Source organism: Myripristis murdjan, chromosome 17 (assembly GCF_902150065.1).
Source record: "Myripristis murdjan chromosome 17, fMyrMur1.1, whole genome shotgun sequence".
Taxonomy (NCBI): Eukaryota; Metazoa; Chordata; class Actinopteri; order Holocentriformes; family Holocentridae; genus Myripristis; species Myripristis murdjan.
The window spans coordinates 4,342,671-4,364,087 of record NC_043996.1 but is presented as its reverse complement, the minus strand read 5'-3'; the positions used below and the strand labels follow the sequence as shown (position 1 = coordinate 4,364,087).

At 43.5% G+C, this 21,417-nt stretch overlaps 1 protein-coding gene across 1 annotated transcript in view; it reads right to left on the bottom strand.

Annotated features, from left to right (window-relative positions):
- chd7 (chromodomain helicase DNA binding protein 7) overlaps window positions 1-21,417 on the bottom strand; it is a 93,242-nt gene that overhangs the window by 49,671 nt on the left and 22,154 nt on the right. The window contains exons 4-13 of the mRNA XM_030073930.1: window positions 19,191-19,678; window positions 8,817-8,961; window positions 6,697-6,828; window positions 6,131-6,196; window positions 4,802-4,857; window positions 4,023-4,137; window positions 3,105-3,188; window positions 2,867-3,004; window positions 1,630-1,751; window positions 381-624 (exon numbers count right to left, since the gene is read on the bottom strand). Of these exons, the coding sequence (XP_029929790.1) occupies window positions 381-624; window positions 1,630-1,751; window positions 2,867-3,004; window positions 3,105-3,188; window positions 4,023-4,137; window positions 4,802-4,857; window positions 6,131-6,196; window positions 6,697-6,828; window positions 8,817-8,961; window positions 19,191-19,678 (1,590 nt within the window). The remainder of the gene's footprint in view (window positions 1-380; window positions 625-1,629; window positions 1,752-2,866; window positions 3,005-3,104; window positions 3,189-4,022; window positions 4,138-4,801; window positions 4,858-6,130; window positions 6,197-6,696; window positions 6,829-8,816; window positions 8,962-19,190; window positions 19,679-21,417) is intronic.

Below are 21,417 nucleotides of genomic sequence, written 5' to 3'. Positions count from 1 at the left end.
GGAGTCGCTTCATTACTATTATAGTTAAGGGGAGGTTGGAGCCATATGCTTGTTGTTTGTGCAGCTTTAGACAGGCTAGGACCAAGCTAATGTTTGGACATTTTAAGACATATTTTATTGGTTCCTAATGTGAGAACACATGTGTCTGTAGAAAATTTAATTTTACTGCAATTCAATGCACTTACAAGATATGAAAAATGTTGAAATACTGTGCCTAATCAAAGTTCACTCTCACCACCAGTATCTCCTTACTTATAGTGTAAACAATTCAACACTTAATTAAAAACTAAATTTTTTTCATATGGTTCCTGGGACAAGAGCTGTTAAAAGTGGGTCAGTGACATGAGAACAACTGAATATCCTTGTGTCAGTCAGCCTACCTGTGCGTCTCTATAGTACATCTCATAGGCCTGGATGGTCTTGCGGCTGGCCTGGCTGCCGTGGTAGACCACCACATTGAGTTCGGTCCAGGTCCTGAACTCTCTTTCCCAGTTGGGGATGGTGGAGAGCGGGGCAATGACCAGGAATGGCCCCTCAATGCCCTTCATGTAGATCTCATAGAGGAATGTTATGGACTGGATGGTCTTCCCCAGGCCCATCTCATCAGCCAAGATACAGTTACGTCTACAGGAGGATGTGAGAAGAAGGAAGATGCACTGAGTAGGACTGGCATTTTAGAAATTTCAGTTCAAAAAAGCCATTTGGCTTTCAGTGTGCCAGAAACAGACTGCAGAGCAAAATGGAGGGTTCCTCCTATGGTCCTGATGTAAAATTCCATTATATTTCCACAACTCTCTATAACCAAGTTGATACACTTCCATGACCTAAAAATGTTCTTCCCTCCTGGTTTATTAATGTTGTTTTTTTAATGGGGTGAACAGCCTGGTTTCCACTCCAGTTGGGCTGAAAACCATTGAAGGCGAAAAATGCGTGAACCAGGTCGGAAAATACATTCCACTAAATTCCTGTAAAGTGGCCCATTTGGAAACTGCCTGATATTCCCCAGCCTTCCTGGACAAACTGAGGAAAGTCCTTGAGTTTTTCCAACTCTGGAATATACCTCACAAACTTCTATGGTATTCCAGAGATTCCATGGCCACTGGGCACGCTGAAGACTGGGATTTGTAGACCATAAAAACACAAGTGACTGAATCACATGCACACCTACTAAGTAGCACTTTATCACTCCCCAAATGCAGGACGGTTATGTCAAAGTATGGTAAGGAGAGCCAGTGCCGGAAAAGTGCCCTAAGTATACATGCAAACTCACAGTTACAGCAGTCACAGAATACAAGACTTCAGCTACCACAAATCCTTGCATTTATAGGCTGCTCTGATTGGACATGTATGTGTTTGCTTTTGTCACCAGTCGAAACGCTTCCTCTGTTAATTTGTTTATGTTCAGTGCCTAAAGAGGCACTGCCTTCATGTGCGCAATTTACCTCTATCCAAATCTCATTTTTGTAGAATCCATACGTAGAATTCTTGCATGGGTGTCATGCACTTTAAGTAGACAGAACCAGCCAAAGGCCTCATTTTGTAGACTATGCCCACATGTCCTTAATGAGATGCATTTGCATGTTTTAGTTGAGAGCTGTAATACTAATATGATGAGCAAAGCTGACTTACTTGTTGTACCAGTTGAAGGATAGCCAGTTCAGCCCTTCTAGCTGGTACTCCCTGAGTGCGTTGCCGTTCCTGTATTCCCTGGAGCTCTCCGACTTCTGCCAATCGGCAGTAGGAGGGCGTTCCTACACACACACACACACACACACACATACATTATTATCTGGAGTTTCATACAACAGCAGGGTCACCATCAAATGCAAGTCCACAGAGGAACCAAACAGAAAACATCACAGCAGGCTTTAGGCTGGGGTATGTAATTTACCATGTTGCCTCAAAATGTCAACAGTCAGCATTTAGACCACAAGGTATATGCAAGTTTCAGGGGAAACTTGCTTTCAGAGGAACTGAATTTGAGAAAAGACATTTCTGTACTTTATGGCTTTACATTTACATAATTCATTTTAACATGTTTTTTATACTTAGCAAAGACCTGCGGAAATATTTAGACCCAAACTTAAACCCTGCTTCCAGTGTTCATGTTCACATTGCTGTAATATCCCTCGACAGCGTTTCCAGGGTTTCTGCGAAATTTTGCCTTCAGAAGGCACTTGCGGCTGGGCAAAGAAATCAATATGACTAGAAGGATTAGAAGTGTCATAAAATATTTTAAAAATAAAACTGCTTCCAAATATTTCCCAAGTATGATGGTCTATTTCTAACATGGTCCTTGAGGAGAGAAAAAGTGGGAAGAGAGAGGAAGAGAGAGAGGAAGAGAGAGAGAGGAGTGATGAGTGAGAGACCACAGCCAGTCAGCTGCTTCTGTTCAGCATTAAACACACTGTTAGTGGTTTGGCCTGGCCACAGGAGCAGGGCGTGTGTGCGTATGGGAGTGTGTGTGTGTTTGAGTGTGTGCGTGTGTGAGACCACAGGAACGTGGCCCAGCAGAGAGCAGTTAAGGGAGCTGTAAATCTGGAGGAGGAAGGAGCAGGCGGCAGGCCAACACACACACACACACACACACACACACACACACACACACACACACACACACACACACACACACACACACACACACACACACACACACACACACACACACACACACACACACACACACACACACACACACACTTTCTTTCCAAACGGTTTTAAGGAGTCTAGGAGACAGACAACACTCTACAAATGTTCAAGAATACTAACTTATGGATGTAACATTCATTCAGTTAGGCTCATGTACAACAGTTTTCTCTCTACAGTTTCCCCCCTCTTACACACCTCCCTCAGTCAAGGCACCTACCACTCTCTTAGTGTTGGGTGTGCGTGCTGCGATGCGTTCGTATTCCTCTATCTTGGACTGGTCAATGTCGGCCTTCAGCTCCCAGGTGGAGTCTTCATAAGGCAGACTGCACCATTTAACTAGATACAAGGTCACCGTCTATGCGCACACACATGGAAAAAACAAGAGGATTGGTGAGGGTGTGTGGAAATGGCGTGTGTGTCTCAAAAACATGAAAGATGACAGGAGATGAAAGCACCTCTCCGTTTTCATCTGTGCTCTCTGAAACGTCCAGAACTCGGTCCACCTCCACGTAGTCTGGGTTAAAAGGCTCATCGTCCATCTGGAGGGACAGAAAGCGGAGTGTCATTAGTGCTGTTATTAGTAGGGAGTTGTGTGACAATATATGTGTATGTGTTTGAATGCAAGTGGCTCATTTATCTTAAAATTAAAGTTGATTTAGAATATTAGGGTGAGATCAGTATTTTTCACTGACATGACTTGATTTGAAATGCAATTTGGTCCAGTCAGTGATGTCTTTCTATCTGATATGTGTGATGCAGTTCGAATGATTGTACATTTGTAGTAGAATTGTTTAATACTATACTGGATTTCTACTGAAAACACTTAACCTGAATTGACTCCAATGTGAAAGTTTGATTCAATTCCGCAACAATATGTTTGAATAATTTTTATGCCATGCAGTTTCAAAAGAATAATATATACTCAATTTAAACAGTAGCAGCAACTTTAAAAGAAAAGTATTATTAGTGGTCAAAAACCCAGTCAAATCATTTTTGTTTAAATGATCAGTAATGTCTAGATTGTCCAAGAGAAGAGTAAAGACTGAACTGGCAGTAATGAAACATTTTGATTACATATAACACAAGTATCCAAGTGTTATCATCATCATCATCATCATGGCTAAATGCTGTGCCACCGAGACAAGAATGAAATTCTGAGGGGAAAGAGAGCACTGGAATCTGAGAGACTGATTTTGACTATCAGCAAAAAATATCAGCTACTGTCAGCAACAGCCTCCAAAACTTATCAGTCCCACTCTAAGACGTATTAACCTCAGTGTTTAAGCAGCTAAGTTGTGTTAAGGCCTTGAATCTCTAGTCTAGGGTCAGGACCAGGGTCAGGGGTTAATGTTAGCGTACGGCTGAGGTCTTACCTCAGTAATGAAGCTGTTGAGTTGCTGCTTGGCCTTAAACCTCCTGACTTTCTGATGGATTCTCTTGTCCTTCTCCAGCTCCTCCACGTCGGCCCAGCGACAGTGCAGGTATGAACTGCACAGACACAAAAGCAATGAACACATCATTCAGTTATCAAAAGCACACAGTATAAAATCTTGCAGGCAAATGCAACACACAAGCCTACAAAAGCGTTCTTTAAACCCCAGCGATGTCCGGCAGGCTGAAACTGCCGTACATCAGTAATCTTAACAAAAGGGGATAATGTGTTTCATTGGGCTGAAAAATCAATTACAATATTTTCAAAATGTGAGACCTAAGAGTGCCTGCCATTATGCAAGGCAGTGGAAAGGAAATGGAAATCATGCAGTTCACAGTCAAAGTGATGGACAGTGGTCCAGCTTGTCATTCAACAGCCCTACTGTCTGCAGGTCCTTCAATTAGATTACACAGTGCGTTATTAGCCAGGCAGCACACACTGGTCTGTAGCCTGGAGACACACATCATCTGATTGTATGCTGCTCAGCTCTGAGTGTGTGTGTGTGGGGTGGACACACACTAAGAGAACCAATTTAAGATCAAATTAAACACCAAAATAAACTAATTTCTTTCCGTTTAACTGATGACATATAAAGACAAAGCCATTACATGGTGAAAACGTACGACTCATTCAACAAACTGGATTCAAGATATTTCAATACTTTTTAGGCACAAGTCATAATGTGAAATACAAAAATGGGCAGAGACAAAAAATACTCACAAGCTCTTAAACTTGACATAGAACTCCTCCACCTCCACTTCCTCTCCCGACTCCAGCTGACAAAGTGAGAAAAATGTTAATACAGAGACTGTAAGGTAAAAAAAGCGAGAACACAATGCAGAAGGAGTCTGCACACCAGTTTCAGACGTGTCAAAATGCTGCTTGGAATTGCTCATTGCTTCACTGACATCTTGTCAATCTCTATGCTTTGTTGCAATCTAAGGTGGCATATTTGATTAGCACAATGTCACATTATTTTTGACAAAAAGTTACAAAAATTTGAAATGGGGACTCAATTTTTAAATGGTCATCTAGCTCAAACAAGGGGTGATGCTGCCAGTACCAAACATTTGCAGTAAGACAGTCTATGATGAACAATTTAATAATAATCAAGAGAGAAAAATATCAACCAAGCTATTTTAAATAAATTCCACATTTATTTGTAAACTGGCCAGTGTAGACATGAGTTAACGCTGAGAACAGGTAGAAAAAAAATACTTCAAAATTTGCTACGGAAATGGAACAATACATAATAAACACGGGAAGACAAAATAGGACCTGTGTATTACTTGAGTATCTGTATGCACTTTGATCTGTGTATTAAAAAAAGGGGAAATCCCTCAATAGTACCTGCTTCAAGTGCAACCATCTTCTTCCATTCACTAATACTACTGTAATACATATACACACACACACTCATACACACACATCCTCCACCACACTCCTACTACTGTAACGCCATGAGTCATCAATCACACATGCACACACGCACGCACACACACAGCCTAAGGAAACGCTAGCTTGGCGTCTGGCGTAGCTAGCGCTGTGGTTTTGGCAGTGTGCCAAGCCTGGGGTCAACTCTCTGTGAATGGAACTGTGCGTGTATGTGTGTGTGTGTATGTGTGCGTAGGTGGGGGTAACCCATTGGCAGCTGGCTAGCAAAGGAAAAGTTGGCTGGCGCTGTGTACGTGCGTGCGTGTGTGTGTGTGTGTGTGTTGGCTCAGTGTTGAGCTTTCTTTAGCACAAGCCGTCTAAACAAAGCCTGGAAAAGACGCAGTTAGACACACAAATTCAGAGCGCAAGAGCGTGTGTCTGAGAGCTCTAACACACATAAAAATAAAAATAAAAAAAACAACTCATCTCCGCTTCTTAACAGAAAGACACTCACTGTCCGAGCTCTGTGAGCATGAGTGTGTGTGTGAGGGAGTGTGTGTGTGTAATCTGCTTAGAGCCATGGCTAATCAGATGACGTAAACCATGACTCGGGCCAGCCTGTTTTTATGAGTTTGTGTGTGTGTTTGTGTGCATGTGTGTGTGCATGTGTCTCACCTGTTTCTTGGTGGTGCGTATGCCCATGATCTTCTCCACCACAGGCCCCTCAGCTTCGGCCACATCCTGCAATGACATGGCAACCTCAGACTGGGTGCTTTATCCATTCTGTGCATTACTGACTATGAATCTCAACTCAGAACACAAGAAGCTAAAAAAAGATGTTTTGGTTCAGCTTCACACATGCAGCTTTTGCTCAATCTGAACCACACTCACACCTGACAATACTGACTATTTCCTCTTGAGAAACCACCAGCATTCAGCCCAATGCAGAGGCAGCATAATGTCCAACCTTTATTATTCACTGCCTTCTCTATTCACCATTTCTGAGGTGCATATTTTCTGTTTTTCTGTTCTTTTAGTAACCTCACACCTGTTACGTGTTGCCACATGGGAATAGGTTTCTCTATCAAAGTTAAATTTTGCTTTCAAGAGGACGCAAACTTCAAGACAGGATATACAAGAGTAACATTCAAATGGCTTGGCTGGTGTTGATTTCAAAGCCTGGCTACATACACAGCAGAGGTAACCAAAACAACATAAGACAAACTACAGCTTCCACAGACCTGTTGCTGTGATGAAGAGGATGGTGATTTGGGTGCTGGGGAGTCGTCGCCACTGTCATCTTCCTCGGATATCCTGAACTCAAGATCCTCGGTGTACCTCTTCCTCTTCACCTGACGGCTGGAACGACGCTTCTGATGAACGGATGGGTGGGGTGGAGACAGACAGAGATAGAAACATGTTAGTATTTCAGCTATTGTTTTGCAGCCCTTCTGCAAAAGTATAGCTCTGAGACTGTAAGATTTTAAAACCCTTTCATCCTTTGAAAATGAACTGCTTACTTAGTTAGCATATGGTCTGCCTAAATTAATCAGCCATTTATTAAAAGAGACAGGAGCAGCTACATCAGAGCTTGATTGTAACATTGTTTTGTGGAAGTGCCAAAACAAATGTAGGGGTACACTTACAAATTACAAGTGAAGGGTTGTACCAGTAAACAATGAGCGGACACTTCACATTTCATTTGTGAATGCTTTTAAAAACTGAGTCAGTACTGCCCCTTCCATTTGTCTGTTAGTTTGTGTGTGTGTGTGTGTGTGTGTGTGTGTGTGTGTGTGTGTGTGCGCCAGCTTCCTTACTGCTGCCACCAGTGGTTGCTTTCCTGATCCTGGTACATATTATGGCAGTGTGTGTGTGCATTTCATTCATTTCACACACTGATATTTCTCATTTCCAAATACCCATTTTTCCAGGAGTACATGAAAGTAAAATGCCTGTACTGTTGAACCCTGTGCCAACCTTAAAATGCAAATTGAGGTTAGAGGGGTTGTTCCCTTTACCAAGATAAACCTATTCTTTGCAGCACAGACACACACTTTCACAGATCGGCTAGCTAGCAGATGCAGAGTCCATTTATACAGTGACAATGTATCTGTCCTGCCAAGTAACTGCACCCGCAACACCATAAGCTGTGATCAATCTATTAGACCCTGAGAGAAAGAAAGGCAGAGAATTGGCAAACTATTACCAATTGAAGGAGGAAATGATCACTATTACAGAGATAAGAAGCGTGCAAGAAGCAGAGCGCAAATGAAAACAATGTAGACGTTTATCATTTAATGGACCATCGTCATGTCAGTAACAGCTTTATTCTTAATGGTCTACCACATTACCCATTACTGATTAGCTCCTCAGCTCCTGGCCAGCTGAAGACATCATTCCCCATTTACTCTGGCTCAAAATATATGCAATTTATGAAAACAATGTATGGATTGAGAGGGCATAAGGGAGGCAAAGGCAGCACGGTGATTTTCAAATCTGAGAGCAGCATTTCTTCATAATGCCACCATGCACATGCATACATGTCCTGAAGAATTGTGTTTGTATGTAGAAAATGGATCTCTTTGAGGGGCCTTTGCAAAGGTCTCACATCAAACACAGTGCTTCCATAACAAACCGTTTCAAAACTTTACACTTCCGTACAATTTATCTCCCTCAATATTCACACGCAAAGAAAATGGGGTGGGGCCCAAGAATGTCATGGACTCATGCAGCTTAATACGATGTGCTGTCTCACCAATGAAATTAATTACACACGAACGTAATGAATTTTAAGTTGGATTTCATGAAGACACTTTGAGGGTTCAACATCATAAGATCCTTTTTGTTAACTACTGTGACAGAAAATGCCAGGTTTAAAATGCCAGCTTAATGAATCACAGCACACAAAATCCTTTTTTTAATAATGTATTTGGATGATGATCCATTTACCTGGACAGGCAATGTATTAATAGGAAATCAAACAGGTTTTATCATCCAGCAGCTAAAAACCGATTTTAAAAAGGTTGTGTGATGAGGACTTGGCAGTGGAGCCTGTCTGTGCTTGGGCTGTCAACAGCACAGTTTACAACACAAACAGTGGACGCCTCCTGGCATGTATTTTTACAGGTTGTGACACTAAGGGGATCCAGGATTGTTTTTACACATTGTGCTATTTCATTTTTCCTTCTTGGAAAAATTAGCCATGATGTTGTGCATTTTATGTGGTTCTGGAGTGCTGCCTGAAAGCGTTTAGTTTATTGGCTAACTTGAGAGCAAGTTGTGGGAACAACCAGGTGACTTCATTCCAGGCACAGGAACTAAGCCTGTGTGTACGTGTGTTATGTGTGCACGTGTTGTGTACCTGTACACCGTCATCGTCTTCCTCCTCGGCAGGCGAGGGGGGCGGAGACTTCACCTCCACATCATCGCTGATTGATGACTCTCTCTTCCTCTTGGAATCCTTCTTCGTTGCACTAGCCCCGCCCTCTGACTCGGCCTTCTTACTGCTTTGGGGGAGGGGATGAAAAAAAGCTTAAAACAACAGAAGAGCATTCCTTAAATTTCCACATCTTTTACAATGGGAGAATACATAGCCAGCCTACCAGGCATACATCTGTGTGTATGTGTATGTGTGCATACACACACACACAGCATGTGTATGTGTGTATGCATGCATGAATGTGTGCACGTGTCCCACGCGGTTGCCATGTTTGATTTACCCATTAGAAATCATTAGTGTGCCCCAGGCTCTGGCACACAGGGGGTTAATATGATGAAAGACTAAGAGGGGGCGGAGGGAGAGAGATATAGGCACAGAGTAGAAGAGGAGAGATGGAGGGGCAGAGAGAGAGCAAGAGAGGCCCCAGAGAGGGGGGGTGGGGGGGCTGAGAGGCCCTCAGGCTTTCTCTAATCTCAGAGAGAGAGAGAGAGAGAGAGAGAGAGAGAGAGAGAGAGAGAGAGAGAGAGAGAGAGAGAGAGAGAGAGAGAGAAGGCTCTGTCTGTGTACACACCAAAGACAAGAGCGAGAGGACACCCAGCACTCCCCTCTCTCTCAATCTCAGTTTAAATTTCCATGAGCTTTATTGGCATGATGTACATGTGCGCATATCAAAGGCAAAGAAAAATTTAAAAAATTAAAAATAAAAAATCACCCTCTCTCAATATTAATCATCATTACAACTGCTCAAACACAGAGGCAGTTACAAATGAATGCAGTTACAAAATGAAGATTTCCAAAAACTGTTTTTCCATTCAAACTATAATAAGATGACAAATAACAATTCTGTGTTTCTGTCCCCCAGTCTGTGCCTCTCACCCCCTCTCTCCTACTCCGTGCCGAGGTCTCTCACCCGTTCTCCCAACTCTCCTCACTTTTCTCTGCTACTCTGTGCCTGTCTCTCTTGCCCTCTCTCTCCTCTTCTCTGTGCCAAGATCTCTCAGCCTGTCTCTTGCCTGCTCTCTCTCCTACACTGCGCCTGTGTCTCTCACCCTCTCCCCTGCTCCCTGCCTGCCTGCCTCCCCTCCCTCTCGCTCGCTCTCTCTCTCCTACTCCATCTCTACGTCTCTCACCCCCTCTCTCTCCCTGGGGCCCTTCTCCTTTCATCCTCACGCCAAGAGCAATCACCATCTCCGTGGTAACGGCTGGTCATGTGACCTGCACCTGTTCCTCTGGCTGGTCGCCACACGCTGGAGCCATCTGGCCACACACACACACACACACACACACACACACACACACACACACACACACACACACACACACACACACACACACACACACACACACACACACACACACACACACACACACACACACACACACACACACACACACACACACACACACGTCTCCACTTGGCTGCCTTCTCTCCTCTCTTCCTCCTGGCTTCTTCACAGCCTCTCTTCTTTCTCGATCCCTCCATCCTAACTAATACCTCACCTCCTCCTTTCTACTTGGTCCATCCCTTTACTCTCTTCTTCCTTGCAAACTACAACCTCCCCTCTCCAACGCTCTACTCCCCATAGTCCATTTTTAACTCACCCTTCCTCTTTTGCTCTGCCTTAGCCCATATTTCTTCCAAAATGCTCCGTTTTAAATGAATCAACTAGCACCACGATAAATGGAGAAGTTTGCAGTCCTCCTTAAACTGGATTTCCAAAACCTCACTGTTCCATTCTTGAAAATATAGCAAACTATGGCCTTGAGTGGCTTTCTGCTTTTATGAAACAACAAACAGTAAAAATTACTTATTTACGCATTAAATGTTATTGTTTCACCACACAATATGGTTTCTCAACAGTCTAACCCTTACTATCTTGCTGTGAGCACATTTAGTTAGCACACCAACTAACACGTCTGGTACATGCTAGCTTTAGCATTGGCCAGCAGTCGCATGGTAGCATTGGCACTGATTGTTTTCCTAAATTAGCCTGCAGGCTAGTTAGCTAGCTAACAGTTTGTTAGCTTAACACTAACTACACAAACACTCACTGCCATTGGACTTTCGATTTATTATTTCATCACCAATGGCTAGTGGCTCAGTCCCAGGATCATGAAGCATTCTCTCCATTTGCAGGTTTTCAAAACTACCGCTGCTAGTTTTCAGTGACAACTCAGTCGATGTCAGGTAGGCTCAAGACAAGCCTGCAGACTAGCAGGTTAGTATTAAAAACTTCCACTAAACTGCCCAACACATTCAGAGGGAACATTTTACATCTCACTGAAATAAAATGAACAAGTTGTGTTGGCTATGTGTAACGCTGTCTGTACACAACAAAAAAAGCCATGCATTTTGCAATATTGTAACGTACCAATTAATGGCTTTCAACCACGACTGGCAACTGTGCTATATGACATTTGTGGGAGGTCGTGGTGGAAAAAGACTTCGTAGCCAAACTTCAGTAAGCGTTTTCATCGCAGTTTCCCTGATGACAAACATGTATCTGCTTCAAAACATTAACACGGTAGAAATTACATCAACTTTACATCTGCACTCTATCTTCCTTATCTGATGCATCACAAATCATAAAAATATAATGGAAGGATGATGAAAATCCATGGCTGTCATGTCATAGCTACAGAGACATGTGAGCTGTGAGTGGCTCGAGTCAAAGCTAAAACACAAGGAGCTGAAATGCCATAAAAATAATCAAAATGGACATCTGTATATAAAGCTTGGCCAGTCCAGGTGCATACACACACACTCCCTCTCCTCTCTCCCTATAAATGTCTCTCATTCACTCTCTGCTGTATTCTCTTGGGCTTACAGCCTGGCATTCACACATGCTGGCCAGCTGTGGAGCTCAGTGTGTGTGTGTGTGTGTGTGTGTGTGTGTGTGTGTGTGTGAGATGAGTGGAGATGCTCCTTTCAGAATGGAGGTGGGGGAGTCTGAAGGGAGGAGGGAGTGGAGGATAAGACAAGAAGCAGGGTGGTGGTGAAAACTGTGGCAAGGAAGAGGAGAGATGAAGAGGAAGAGGAGGAAGAGGGTGGTGGGGTGTTGCAGACACCTGCTGCCATGATGAGTCATACTATTGAACCCCTGGCACATACACACAAGGTGGCTGCATGCATGTCTGACTTGTGTGTGTGTGTGTTGCAAACAAGTCACCGCTACAACACACACACACACACACACACACACACACACACACACACACACACACACACAGGGGGAAGGGTGTGGCTGCTGAGAGCCTGGTTATTTATAGATGTGCTTCCTCAGAGAGAGAGAGAGGTAGACAGAGCGAGAGAGAGCACGTGCAAGAGTGAGATAGGGAAAGAAGGATGGAGAGAGGGAGCAAGGTCAAAGGATAGGAGAAGTAAGCTGACTGGACAAGTAAACCACCTGATCCGTCTCTCTCACACTCACTCTCTCACACAAAGTCTCTTCCAGGAAAGCTGAAACCAATAGTGGTGAATGTGTCTTATTTTTCCTGCTCCTTTTGGGATCCATTAAAGCTAAGAAGGCATGCTCAACCTGTTCTTCCCATACATGTCTCTGATGCTATTTTGACCGCTTTCTCATCAAGCTGAGGCTCACGGACAACAGCCACGCAGCCCTGGCCTGCTCCTCTGGTGCTTTATTTGTTCATATTGTGAATACAGACACTGAACGAAAAAAACAGAAGACAGGCTCCATTTGTTATGACCTTCCTAAAGGGACATCTGGCACAACCCAAATAACAGAGTGGCCTTGATTAGTAGATTTGGTAGTGGTCCTTGTAGAGTACTTCCCCTGAAAGTAAAACTTACATCCTCTGAAGACCTTTTAGTGTCAATTTAAATCAAATTTAGCAGATTTCACATGTAAAATGAGCCTGAGCAGTAAGAAAAGCAGAACAAGACAAGAGCCAATTTCAAAGAAATCATTACTCCCTTCTCAGGATGTAGCTCAACTTGTCAAGATTACAATCATTATGTAAAATGTTCTCGAGCTTACCAAAAAATTTTGGAATACTTCAACATTTTCCAAAATATTTCCAGGCCAGGAAAATTCTATCACTTCTATCACTTTCTTGGATCTTCAGGGCTGTAGAAACCCTGAATTCTGCTTTGCTTGTCACTGGAGGTACATGCCTGGTACAAAAGCACAAGTTATTAATTGCTAGGATCTTCTGGTAAATTTGATATGCAAATAATACACCAAGCAGCAGTACAATATAATCTTTCAGAACTGGATTATACTGCTAGCTTCTACACTTTTTGAGGAAAAACGTGATGGAAACTAAAAATTAAAACTCTAAGTGCTGTTTGAGTTTGTTGTTCTCTTCATACAAGACAGACCATTATGTAACCCAAACTCATGACCAGACCTTTTAAGATCTTAAAAGTTCTTCCTCTTCCTTTCTTTCCCCACCAAGACAGAAACACCCAAGCTGAAAATGTTCAAGTCTCCTCTTTCTATGTCCCTTTCTCAATCCTCAGCTTCAATGAGAAACACAGAAAAGAGAAAGGAAAGATGGGGGAGGAAAAGTTCAAAGGATAGACCCCCGCTTCAGCAGGAAAAGGTGGAACAGGGAGGGAGGGGAAGAAGAGGAAAAAGAATAAAAAGAAAAGATAGTTAGTTGATTGCAGCAGTCCACCATTTTAGAGTAGCAGTGAATGGCCAGCAGCCATTATTATGCTAAATTAACCTGGGAGCTCCAAGCCGCCACTCAAGATGGAGGAAAGCCTGACAACAGATAAGAGCTAGTTTACTAACACACACATACACACACACACACACACACTTCCTGTGCCTTCACTCACACACACACTTGCAGCCATGGAGTGGTCAGCAGCATGGCCTTCATTATCATTGGACGCCATTTTCTGCCACAAAGATTACTGACGACCCCTCCCCCCCAACACACACACACACACACACACACACACACACACACACAGAGCCCTCCGCCTCACTGCCACACACGCTCTAGTGCACCCCCTACCCCTGGTCCCTTCCCCCGCCTCTTTTCCAGCAGCCGACACACACACACACACACACACACACACACACACACACCTCCCCCAGTGCTGACCCCTGCCTGCTGCTTTGGCCCCTCCCTCTTCCTGGGGATAAAAGGATCCGTGAGGAAGGGGTTGGGGTGGGTGGGGGGTGAGAGAGAGAGAGGGGGAGGGGGAGAGGGAGAGAGAGAGAGAGAGAGAGATGGGGGCTGTCCTGACACATTCCTCAGTCAGATCAAGTTTCCACCTCTACAATGAAACCACCTCTGACACTCTCTAGCTCTCACATGCACAAATAATCTCTCTTTACCTCTATCTCATTTCCAGCTCTCCTACACACCCTTACACTCCTCCCTCTCACTGCCCTCTGATCCCGGACAGACACACAAACGTTTAAGGGGGAAGAGACAGAGCATGCTTCTCAGAGACAGAGGAAGATGAAATATGAAAAATGTGCAGAAGGAAGGGGCTTTAAACAGGGCAAGTGTTGTCCCAGAAAGGAAAAGGAGAGATAAAGTGAAAGAGTGATAACAAGAGAGGGAGAGTGACAGAGAAAAGGAGCGATAAGCCCAGAGAAGTCTGTGTAATCAGATAGTAATGCAGGGCCAAAGCTGATATCCACAAACACTGATAGTGCCACAAGTGTGATCAAACTCATTCTGGCAAACTCCTAGTTTGCATGAACGGTCACAGCTAACATGGCTGAAAAGACAAACAGAAGAGCGCCTCCTACAGAAACTCAAACTTCAATTGAAAATTCAAGGAGAAAGACAAGTCATACATTGTTGGGCTGACAGGTGATCTGTAGGTGACAAAGTGCATTGTGAAGACACCATGCTAATGAGAGCCAAGAAGCAAAATTATTACGTCCAACTCTGAGTGGAATACACAGACTCTGGCAGACAAACAAACAAACAAGTAAATTAATTAATTAAAATAAAATAAAAACACAAAATAAACATCTCAAGCGAAGGCATTTCTTCAGGTATGCCTGCCTCTCCACACCTAAATTTGTTAAAATCAGCTGAGCTCAGTTCCACTGCAAAACCAAAACAAGCCAGTATTTTGTTTCTGTCCACTCTGCATTAACGCTGACTACAAACAGTCGCTTCTGTTTTCAAATCCACTCCACCATCTCTGACTTGGAATATAAACACTACTATTGAGGCTGCACTTCCAAATACAGATTCAATTCAGACTCTGTTGTAGTCAGCTCAGGCCTACGTACCACTTAGAGCAGCACAGCTTTCGCACAGTTATATCTTGTTTAAATATAATGCGTCATATTTTTAGTGTTTTTAGCTTCCCTGTTGTGCACATAATCCATCATTGTGGCACAACCATCAGAACCAACAGCTGTTTAACCACCCAGCCACCTCTACCACCTGTATCTTCTCTTAATAGCACAACAGCCACTGATGAGGAAGCTACAAAAATGATGGACAAAGCATCAAGAAAAAAGGAAATGTATGTAGGCTAAATGCCAAGCAGACAAAGCTTGTTCTGCCAAACTGGCCAACAGTGTTGGCCAGTTTTCTGTTCAACAGGTAGGTACCAAAGGGCAAAATTTATTTTCCTAGGATGGTGATTGAATTTTTGCATTTTAGGCAGTCATTTCATCCCATCATCCTAGGAAACGAAAATTCTCTGTTGGCAGTTACCAGAGTCAGGGACGGGGGGCCTACTTTGAATGCTGTGTTCACAAACTGCAGCTGACAAATCCATTCTGTCTTTAATATATTTACTAATAAGATTTGATAAAAAAGGAATACACCAGTACTAAGGATAACAAACCACTCTGACATACTGAAAAAGGAAACTGTTGCAATTTAGAGAGCAGTCCACTGGTTGAAAAAGGCTAAATATTAGGAATGTCAAGAGAACCAATACTTCGGTATCAAGTCAATGCCAATTCTCCAAAATACGACAATATCAGGTACGGCACCATAGGTATTGGGTGTATTTATTCAGATGTATTTATTTAGATCTAGCCTTAAGCAAGCCGTAAGATGTTGTTCTGGAACTGATGGGGGCAGTACACATACAATTTACGCTTGTTCAAGTCTGTGCCGAAGAGGAGACAAACATGTGAAAGACGGCTCTTACGGGTGCAGCTGGAGCAGCAGCTCCGCCTCAGCTTGTCCAAAAGAAACACAGCAAGAGTCATGATTGGAAGGATTTTGTGTTCGAGGCGGGTGCTCAGGGCATAATAATAAATTCACAAAACAAAATATGCAAACGGTGCCATCGAAGTTTCCAATTAAATAGCGGTTTCCTTCTCTAATTATGCATCAGCCTACTTATTTCCATTTTTTCATGTCTCTGCTGGACACTGCAAATGAAATTCTGTGTAATCTAATACCCTATTTAAGCACAGCTGACTTATTGTTTGTTTTAAATACCTGCAGGCTTAAATACTGCATAATGCATAGCAAAAGGCTAGATGAATAGCTGAACACTGCTCAATCAGTATGCTAAATCAAACTATAACCTACATTCTTGTATGATAACTGTATTTGTATGAAAACTGGCTAGCAGAAGGCAGAAGAAACGGCATCGATTGAGCTCGCTGGCACCATGATAGATAGCCTTTTAAATAGCTACTGTATAAACATTTTAATATATTTTTTCTAGTTAAACTTTAATTCTATAGCTCAAATATATTTACCCCAGTCGTATCATCAAAACCTTCCTGACTGGATGTACTCCAGCTCAAATGTAGGCCTAGTCGTGTGGCCTCAGTCGTCCTGCTGCAGTGTGCAGGATTCTAGAAATGATCTGTGCATGGGTCTGAGGAACGCACAGTGAGGGGTAGAAATTCAAATAAATTTGCATGAAATCTGGTTGTTTTAACCAAGATTATACTGCAAGATGTTTTTTTCTTAACTACATTTAAGTTCCCTCTTACAAGTTAACCTCAAGTTTAGAAATTTTCCAGTGTCTTCCTGTAAATTCCCGTAAATTCCCATATATTCCCACGTAAAGTTTCCAACTTTGAAAATTCCCAGAATTTTGCAACCCTAACTTGAGAATCGTGGAAATTTCCTGGTAGTGGTATTGGATACTGAATTTCTGGCACGGTGACAACCCTATTAATTATGATGTTATCCTGTATAATAATAATGTTTCTCCATAGTAACTGTAACACCATGATCTTGATGATATGTATAGAGGAGAATAGGCCTGGAATCCAGAGCCTCCTGTCTAACAACCCCAACTCTATGCTTCACTAAACCCTGTGATCACTCTCTCTCACACACACACACACACACACACACACACACACAAGCATATACACACACACACACAGAGTCAGTCAGTCTCTGTTGTAGTTGGGCCTTGCGCAGCTCAGGAGTCATGACCTCTTTGGTTCCCCCGGTTGGTCACATGAGTGATGGATACTGTGCATGTGTTTCTTAGTGTGTGTGTGTTTGTGTGTACATGAAGTTCCACTAGTAGTGTGTTACTACTTTGAGAGCTCGAATATTTCAGTAATTATTACAAATTAAATTCTTTTCAGAGCTACTAGTTTCTTGATGGATTCTAGTACTGTGAAAATACATGCCGACTGACACAAGTGGTCTCAATATTCAAATGCAGCACAGACATTTCATCAGGAGCGGACACCAACCGATTCTACACATTCAACTGAATTTCACATCTGCCAGAACACTAAAATTGCAAAAGTGCTCAATTTTGAAGAGTTACTTTGAATAAAAAGGATCCAAGCTGCTTACTAGCTGTCTCTATTTACACCTGCAAGCTGTCTGGACATCAGGGAAACTCACCAACAGAAACAAAATCCAGCTATACAAAAGCTGCGTCCTGCTAATAATCCTCTATGGGTCAGAGCGCTGGAGGATGACAGAGCGCTATCTACAGAAACTGTCTTCCTTCTACACTAGGAGTCTGAGGAGGATAATAGGAATCTATTAGCCACAGAAAATTTCTAACTAGGACCTCCTTAACAGATGGCAACAAGAGGACATGGCTATGTTAATTACAAAGACAAGATAGAAATGGATAGGCCATGTCCTCCACAAGGTGTCTGACATCATCATTAAGACAGCCCTCTTTTGGACACCTGAGGGGGAACAGAAGAAAGGGAGACTCAAGATGACCTGATGGCATACTATGGAGGTGGAGATGAAATCGACTCAAATCATCAAACCTGTGGCTCCTTGAGGAAAATGGCAAAAGACGCACAGGAGTGGAGAATCTTTGTTGCTGCCGCTCACGCAAGAGGGCCTTACAGGCACTAAGTAAATCTATTTGCACCTGGTATCAACATGTATTTTGGATCCAGGTTGTATCTTGATGGCAATTTGCTGGGTTACATTTACAGTGAAACAAAAATTCTCTCCTCACCAAAACGTTCACATCACTCATCCTGTCTCAGCTGGTTTTCATCCACCTGTGTCTTGACAAGCATGCAGCCATGTGATTTTTTTTTTTTTTTTGGTCATTGGCCTAACTGTTCAGTGACGGCTGGCATAACACTGCACCTTCAATGCGTCTGGCCTGCATTTACTCCTGCATCTTTAGAGTTTGATCTTTGTACATACAACACAACCTGATTGCCACGGACAAATGTTTACACCAGATAGAAATAAGAGTGTTAGGGTGTGCTCCTATTAGCACTAAACAACAAATAAAATCCACTGCATCTGGCAACAAAATAGGGAATTGAGCATCAATTGTTTTGCCGGGCGGCTATGGCAACTAGAAATAAATGTGTTCTGTTCTGCTGTTTTGTCTTCCTCCGCTGTTGTAGCTTGTTGCGACTATGGGGAAAACTACATGTTTGCTGTAGTCACAAAAAGGCATAGTTCTGGTGAGAGAAGGTTTCCATTTGTGTTTTGAAATAAACTACTTCTACAATAGATACTGACACTATATTACTATATTAAGAAACAACGTGAGTACTGCATGGTACATCTAAATTGCAATACTAATGTCATATCTATGTCATAAAAAAGAAAAAAAAAAAAACTTTCTACACAAAACAGACAAAAAAGTCGCTAATTTTCCATTGACTACATGTGCATGTGAAGGTCAGAGGTCATCATGTTTGATAAGCTCTGACCTGCAAATCTGCAGAAATTGATGGCGAGACCACTGAATTTGTTTTGTTAAACATACTAGGTTAAGCTTGGCAAAGCTAACCTAACCTTGGCAAATAAGTTCTGACCAACTGTACGGCATCATTAGTCATTTCACAGTACATGACAAATGTTGGTAAAGGTTTTTGTACTGGTACACACTCAGTGCTTGCGTGTTAGTCATACCTGGTTTTCTTAGGGTTCTTGGTCTTGGGCGTGGAGTTCTTTGCCTTCTTCTCCTTCGGCTCCTTGGGCTCTTTGGGGGTCTTGGGTGTTTTGGGGGTTTTGGGCGTCTTGGGGGTCTTGGGCTCTTTGGGCTCCTTGCCCTCTGCCTTCTCCTTTGGTTTCTTTTTCCGCTTCTTCTTCTCCTCCACTGGAGGCGAAGCTCCCTCTGCCACTCCTCCGCCAGTTGCGTGCTCCCCCACATCACTTCCTGTCCCAGGGAACTCTGGCTTTCTGTCTTCCTCGCCTCCCTCCACTCCTGCTGTCTTCCTCCCGCCATCTTCATTCTCCTCCTCCACTACCTTTGCTTTCTTCTTCTTCTTCTTTTTTGGCTTGGTGTCCCGGTCGCCGGGCTGCTCCGTGCTGATAGGCTGACCGGTAGCCCCGGCAGTGACCATAGGCCTATCAGGGACTGTCGTCATGGCATCGCCTGACGGGTCCATGGGGGAATGCTAAGCGTCGGGGAAGGAAAAAAAAGAAAGGTCAATTAGGTGGCAGGTTGGATTTGGCAATGCATGTACTGCTTTTAAAAAAAAAAGATAGCAAATACAGTTGCTACTTTCTCATTTCTGGTTCAAGCTACAGTAACTCCACATATGAACACGTCTGCACCCGTTTTCTGGTGCATCTGATATTGTTCTGCTGCAACACAGGTTCAGTGATGCCAGTGTGTAGGTCACTACTGTTTTATTTTCTGCAGGGCGAGGGCAGAATTTTCCTGTAATGACTGACTTGGGAAAAGAGGGGAAGGAGAAGGATCATCTATCTATCCATCCTCCTCCCCTTCCTCCCCTCTTTCTCTCCATGCCTCCCTGTAAACAGTTTCCCCCTCCTGCCTCCTTCCCCAGCAGGATAGCCTTAGAAAAGCTGGATGACACCTCCTTTTTCCTCCTCCTCGACTCCCCCCGCCGAATAACTCCTGTCTCCTTCCTCCTCTCCCTCCTTCTACCTCTCTCCCTGGTAGGCTCCCTCTCTGTGACAGGAAACTGGTTACCAGCTGTTGGGAGCCTCTCCAGCTGCCTCTCCTCTCTCCTCCCTCTTCCTCCCTACTCCCTCTCCAGCTGCCTCTCCTCCCTCTCCCTCTCTTCCATCCCTCCCTCCTTCCTCTTTCTCTCTCTCCAGCTGCTCAGGGTCCCAGTAGCAGATGGGAAATCAGGCATCATGACACGAATAAATTATCTCCATACTTCAAAAAGGCACAGCGAGGGAAGTGTGTGTGTGTGTCGTGTGAGAGTGAGCGAGAGTATGCCTCTGAGGGTGTGTGTATGTGCATGTGTAATGCACATGTGCACTTCTGTGTGCGTCAAAGTGTGTCAACGGACTGTGTGTGTATGAGCATCAGCAAGTTTACAGCAAAATGCCACGGCAGCAGCTCCCCTCTGAGTATACACACATACACACACATTTAGCGTAGCTTGGTAATGTTCAAATGGGAAAGAGAGTGAGTGAGAGAGAGAGAGAGAGTTGGTGTGTTATCACCGGAAAGTCCACCTGCATCAGGAGAATGCTAATGTAGCACGCACACACACATTTTGCGCCAAACTCCTGCAAGGTCACGCATCACACAAACCTGTGCACACATACATGCACGCACAAACACCTGCTGACACACGTAAACTGAGCCATTTAGACACACACGGTAGACAGCCAGGAGAGAGGAGACAGGGAGTACGTGTGTGTGTGTTTGTGAGATGCAATGCCAAGAGATAAATCTGTCCTGCTGCCAAGCTCCCCCACATAATCAATCACATGAATGACAATGGAGACACACACACACACACACACACACACACACACACACAGTATGCAAAAACAATCACACACACACACACACTCAAGTGGTGCATCAGGTCTGGTGGTCCACAGGGTAATGCAGCTCACCGGTGGGGTGGGTTTATACTATTTCAGTCAATACTATGGAAGAGCCTACCAGTGATTACTGCTCAGTGAGTGTGTGTTTGAGTATTATCAGTTTTTAAAGGATGTTTGCCAATTATGAGTATCTATTTATTGGACTATTTTGGCTCTTGGAAGGAGGTAGTTGTTATTGTCTGGCTCAAGTTCTCAAACTAAAATCAATGCAATACAATTGGAACAGAAACTGTTTGGCTGTCCCGATTTGGTGATTTTCTTCCTGATAATCACACTAAACTGAATAAACGACTGTCACACAGTACAGCTGCATAGCTAA